The following is a 6,544-nucleotide window of genomic DNA, read 5'->3' on the forward strand; positions in this document are numbered from 1 at the left end:
GATTGGTGGAATTTAGTCATTTTCACCATCCTTCAGATTCACAGAATTTAGTAAATCCTTATATCCTGTGATAATGACAACTCACCTACCATGTATAAAAGGAACGATACCAAGAGAAATGGGAAAGAAGTGACTTTTTTTTAGAAGAATGAGTTTACATTCCAACTCTATTTCTGCCCTAGTAAAACAAGGTATGAAATAGAAGCGTGTGAGAAAACGCAAGAATTTGGCCTACAGACCTAAACCATCTTGATGCTGACAAGGGTTTCATCACTGCTGCCGGTGCCTGTGAGACATCTGTAAGCAGCACAGCACACCTGCATGTTTTCTATCAAGTATCCAGGCCCTCACTTAGGTTTTTGCTCCTGTCTCATTCACACAATCAGGAGTTTATAACACAAAGATAATTCTTGCTTCAAACCATTCACACCTTGGGATGCAGCTCTTAAAATGTACAATGAAAAGTACAGGACATGGAGATAGTTCAGGTATTTCTCAGTGGAGAATTAAAAGGCTTCATATGTTTTACTGAACACGTAAGACAACTCCATACTTTCCTGAGTGTATCCAGTTTTTGGGTTTGGGGGGTTTGTGCTCTGGTTTTGGTTTTGTTTGTTGTTTGGGGTTTTTTTTAATTAAAAATTATTTATGAGTTTTGCATTTCCCTGAGATGCAGCTGCTACATGCTGTAGGAAAGGTTAAAGGTGGAACATGCTACAGCTTAAGAGCCTTAAACTGAACTGATCAGCTGATGTTAACCTATAGTTTTATCAATCACTAAAATAGTTTTCCATTACAGAAATGTAAATTATCTAGAAAAATCTTTTACTTATTTATGCAAGACAAAGAACACACAATATTCAAAACGCCCCAAAAGCTAATAAGAAAGCTCAAATGCAAGACAAACAAGCAGCAAGACTCACAACCACCTTACTTTAGGATTAGATCCAACAAACAGCTCATGGCCACAAAGCAAACCAAGACCTGATGAATGATGTGTACCTTATGTAAACCTGTAATCTCAGATTCTGCCTCACCCTGGAGGCACCCAAGTTCATGTTATTGGACTTGACATGAAAACCCTGAAGGCACCCAAGTTTGCTCTACATTAGTATACTCGACATGAAAGCTCTTGATGATCTGTAATTCTGCTTCTGCATCAGGACTGCAGCAGTCTGAACAACTCCACACACAGCAACTGTCAGTGATTGATAAAGACCCAAAAAAGCAATGATACCACCCAACTCCCTGATATGCCCAGATTGGAATACACTCTCATATCCTCACGACTCCTTTCTCCTCTAACACACACACACACTTAATGATGCTCACAGAAGGCTGTTCTATCTTTTCTCTTACTTCAGAAGTACACTGGCAGCTTTTAAGCTGAATGCAATCACCCAGTAATTAGAGCATCCATTCACAAAAAACTGAAAACCTGGAGTCAAACTCCAGCTCTGGTGAAGTGGTAGGAGCTCATCACATTCCAATCGCGTGTCTTACTACTGCTACTTGGTGATATGGAACAAAGACAAGCCTATTTTGTTAATATTACATCCTTGTTCTATATCAGCTTCTGAAGATAAATTGTAAGTATCAGTCACCTTTCAGCGTGCTGTTCACTGGAGGAATTTGCAAAAGATAGGAGAACTACAACTTGGGATTGCTGCTGACAAATCAAGAGCTTTCTAGTGCTACTCTGCCATTCAAAACTGCCTCAAACACTCTCAGAATTTCATACTCCAAGTGTTTTGACTGTCTTCCACCTGGACTGGTATATCCCTGTGCTCCCCTACGAAGACAGCAAATTTGAGATGTTCCACCCCCATCACACATCATTGCCTCAGCCCCTTCCCTAGGCCTGCTGCTCTTTATTGCATTTATCTCTTTATCTAAACACACAAACATTCCCATGGCTGAAATTTACACTGGAAAACCATCTCCAAACCTGCTTGTCTAGCAATATTTTCACTGCATTAATGCTCCTTTTACAAAATCAATTCTCCTGTCACGTATGACACATCCGGGGGTGGCACAGAGTTGTTTACAAGAACCATTATGCTGGATATGTTCCCTTACAAAAGGAACCAAACGATCTAACCAACACTGCCTCGGTCCTATGCTACACATATCATATATCATCTTCATCTCTTCACAAATAATGCACCTTGAAATCTCAAAAAGCAGTAATAATAAGATTACATATTTCATTCAGATTGCAGCTAGAAGAACTGAAAATACATGAATGACGACCTCAAGTACGTAGTTAAAAAAACAATTCAGCTCTGTTAGGACAACAATTGACTGGGCTGTCCACCACAGCTGTGACCTTACTCATGAGATTCATGTGGATCATTCTTCTGGCATATAAAACCTCCTTGATTTGACCTCCTTGTCATTATTTTCATGGATGCCAGTGATTACTCAGTCACAAGGAAAATTGCTGGCACACTGCATTAAGCTAAGCAGTTCCCTTGTGTTTAGAAATGCTATGGCTTCTTTTGCAAAAAAGCTGGTACCTTGAAATATAATATTCAACTGAATGACTAAGAAGATATTTTAGTACTTTGCAAGAAAACTAAGAAATTACCTTGCAGAATAATAAATATAATTATTCAAAGTATTTAAGACCCTAAAAGTCTGAGTCTTTCAGGAATCTTAATGTCATCATAAGAAGTTTCATGTACACTCTCTTAAGACTCTATTCAGGCTGTAGTAGCTCACAGCCAAGCTGTTCCAGTTCTTATTCTTGAGATGCAATGACAAATCTCTTCACTATTATACTGCTTTCAATACCACTTTGCTCCTCTTACACACAAAGAGAAAATGACAGATGGGGGAGGGAAGCAATCCTCTTGTATGTTAAAACAATTAGTTCAGTTATCTGCTGATTCAATACTCACTGTTATATGATTGTAAATAAGCTGAGACCAGCCAAAGAGATCTGCTAATCTGTAGAAAGCTGCCAATTTACATCGTAACAACTTCTCCCCTTTTTCATAAGCGATGGAATCTGACCCTCTCAGATCATTCACTGGTGTCACCATGCCAAGACCTGAAAAGAAGGGGTAAAAAAGCACAAGGGGAGTTGCATTCAGCATCAGCTAAAACCTAACAACATGCACCACTATTATAGTGGTTGTTCCTACAAGCTTTCATCAACATGTCAACCTAAGAAATGGATAGCAACTTTTCATTACTATAATGTAATAATCTAGATTACACAAATATCATGACAGTCTTCAGCAAGGTTATTTGGCTTTGGCAGACTCAGCATTCATTTCCTTCCCTAACGTTAATTAGTGCTAAGGTGACAGTACACTCCTTAGCAAATATTTTTTCCCCCCTCTCAAACTAATGAGTGTAAAACACATCTTCATTGTTAACAGAAAAATGTGACCCCCAAATATCCCACTTTTTGAGATGTATGACTTGGTATTCCTGACAAGGAGAATTGCACATCTAAAGAGATGGACACACGTTCATTTAATTAGGAAAAACTAAGTACAAGCTAGTGAGAGGAAGATTATGGTCAATAATATAAATACTGTAGTTCTAGTTACAGTGCAATTAGAAATGTGGTTAAAAGTAACTGTGATAAAGCAGAACCAGGCCATGCTACAGTCTGAACTATAGCTTTATTCTGGAGCACAGGGAAGGATTTCTGTTATCTGAACACAAAACCTGTGTGTACATGCAATCACACATTCTGGTTTTTGTTTTCCTTCTTTGTTTTGCTCACTGATGTTTCTTGTCTAAAGCTTCACTTCACAGGAGCAAGCTGCAAACAGTATTCCAATGCCAAAAATAATTAGTTTCTAAAGACCTTCACTGTTACCAGACTACTAATGAGCACTTCATTTTCCTGCAGACAACCCATGTGGCAATTAGCAATATCTAAATCTTTAAATTTTTTACTAGCACTGACTTACCAGGCTTAATTTTCAATTAAGACACTATACTTGAAATAGCTTTTGATATAAATTATATACATGAATCACACCTATGATGCCACTGTAGCATTTAGAAACTAATCAATTCATATTTGCAAAGTTCCTGTGAGCAGAACTGGATAGCATTTGAACTTCACAGCACTTTTGATTTCATTCACACTGTCTTCATTGGAAGGCCTTTGAAAAAAGCCAAACAAGAGCTGAGCTGTGATGACTAAGGTGCACTCACTCATGTTCAAGGCAGCCATTCCACCCTGAGGGGCTGCAGGGTAGACATTCGGGACGTGTGTCGTCATGAAATCCGCGATCTGCTGCAAAGCCAACAAACCCGTTGGGTTCTTCCCCTTCTTAAATTGTTCCTGGATCATAGATTCCAGCTCTTCACAAAAAGCCTGGCAACAAGACATGGCAGACTGTAATGCATGTTCAGATGAACTTCAACCCTTCACACACAGCTTATTTTCAGAACTTAGATTGAACCATCCTACACCTCTTCTGGAAAGCACCTCAGGGCAGAATTACTGGGTGCATACTGCACCTTGAAAACGTTGCTCTCTGGAGCTCAATCATATGAGTCACTTGTTTTTGAATGACATTCCAGCATTCTCACTTGAAGCAACACCAAAACACATTGGACCTAATAATCTGAATTTCTGGAAGATGGAGAACAATGTAGAAGACTTGAACACAAAACATGAAAGGAACCAGCAGCAGAACCAGAAAAGAAAAGGACAATTCATGGTGTGGCTCACAGGGAACTGAGAACCAAGAAGGCATCCAGGAACATGGAAGGAATAGACATTGAATTTTTAAAATATGTTTACGTGGGGGGTTCTTTATGTTTTTCCTGGTTTTCTTTTTCTGGGGTTTTTGGGGGTGGTATGGTGTGGTGTTTAACTTTGCAAAGAAGAAAACAAGAATTTTACCATTACTGGTAGCTGCTGCTTTTGACAAGAACACTGCAATTTGTCCTGAAAGTAGTATGCCAATCATTAAAGGGTTATTATTCTCTTATTAAGTGATTATTATTTTCATCAATAAAATGGGATGACTTAACACTGAAAAACTGTAAATATACCACCATATCTCTATTCTTAATGAGGTTATGTCAGGAACTGTTTTTTATCTAAAGTCACCCACCAGGTATTACAAAAGGAACAAACGCTATGCGAGAAATTTTGTTTTGTGCACTTTCTCCCTGAGGGAACATCTTCAATATTAAATGTCAATCATTCATAGTTCATTATTGTGCACCTTCTCAGAAAGAGATATATAAAAATATTCATATGCCTGAATCATGCATGAAAACCTGAGTACAGGACAGCCCTGCCTTGTATAAGCTACTCTTAAAAGTGGTATTTTTAAACGTTTAAATGAATACATGAAACAAGTGAAAAAATGTCTTACAAGGACTAGATGAAAAATATGAAAACAATGCTGATGATTACACAGAGGATTCTGCTAGTCAGACTGAGGAGCTGTTTCATGAGGAGACAATAAAAATTCAAACAGATAGCATGAGGGAAAAAAACCCAGGAAAGGCACCAGGAAAAACAAAAATCAAATGTATCTTAAGGTACCACAAAATTCTCCAATTCCATACTGATATTGAAAATAGAGATAATTTCTTTTCTTACTGGGCTTTGAAGAATCATGGAGACTCTCTTCTTCTGTTCCATCATGTTAAAATCCTGGCGAAGGTCAGGTGCCATATTTCTCTCTCTCAAATATTCTGGATTATTTTCATCAACTCGATCAAAATACCTCTCTTTATGAGGGGCTGTTGTTGGGGGTGGTGAAGTCACCACCCCCACACCGGAATCACCATTCATAGCACAGTTTTAAGGAACCTATGAAGAGGGACAGAAAAAAAGGAATAATTACTCCCTTGATTTATTTGAGAACTGCGTATGTTTCTTGTTTCAGAGTAACAATTCAAATCCACCTGAAACTTGCATTGGCTTCCCAAGCACGGAAACCATGTCTGGGCAACTGGATAGCAGTATTTTAGAGGAGGATAAAAGATTTTAAAATTCAAGATCAGAAAACTAGGCTAATGTATATGAGAAGTCAAATATATTACATAGGCACATGCAACACAAAACTAAAGTGAGAGCTCCCTTGAAACTACCTCCAGTTCTGTAAGCTGACCACACAGCCTGATTTTCAGAAGCATAGAAATCCTTCCAACCCTCTCAGAAACAAAGACAGAAGTTCAAGACACAGGAGGTCTAAACTTAGTAGTCTGGGGTTTTTTTTTGCCTTTTTTTTTCCTTAAAAAGCTAAAGCACTACCAAAAAGAATCTTGCATACATCAGAAATTAAATCATTATGGAAATCAGGATATTACACACACTCATTAGTATGATAGATCGGCCCCACCAAAACATGCTCAGACTGGGAACACATTTCTGGATACAAACCCAGTAACACTGATTTGCAACCCAAGGCATGCTTTTCACATTTATTTTAGGTCCATTCAACAACATGCACATCACTACATTAGCATGTGGCTCTTGGAATCTGGAGAGCACAGACAGGCACAGCCCCCACCCTCTGGCCAGGGCTCACTTCAGTTTTACATGTTGTAC

The 6,544-nt window shown here is 38.5% G+C and overlaps 1 protein-coding gene across 5 annotated transcripts in view; it reads right to left on the bottom strand.

The window, feature by feature from the left end:
* The window catches only part of ADD1 (adducin 1 (alpha)), a 29,866-nt gene extending 24,046 nt beyond the window's left edge, over positions 1–5,820 (bottom strand). For all 5 annotated transcript variants that reach the window (XM_009074507.1, XM_009074506.1, XM_009074511.1 and 2 more), the window contains exons 1-3: positions 5,591–5,820; positions 4,183–4,345; positions 2,904–3,055 (exon numbers count right to left, since the gene is read on the bottom strand). In XM_009074507.1, coding sequence (XP_009072755.1) covers positions 2,904–3,055; positions 4,183–4,345; positions 5,591–5,785 — 510 coding nt within the window. In that variant the 5' untranslated portion in view covers positions 5,786–5,820. The remainder of the gene's footprint in view (positions 1–2,903; positions 3,056–4,182; positions 4,346–5,590) is intronic.
* Positions 5,821–6,544: the final 724 nt, after the last annotated feature.

The sequence above is a fragment of the Acanthisitta chloris genome, unplaced genomic scaffold (assembly GCF_000695815.1).
Source record: "Acanthisitta chloris isolate BGI_N310 unplaced genomic scaffold, ASM69581v1 scaffold21125, whole genome shotgun sequence".
Taxonomy (NCBI): Eukaryota; Metazoa; Chordata; class Aves; order Passeriformes; family Acanthisittidae; genus Acanthisitta; species Acanthisitta chloris.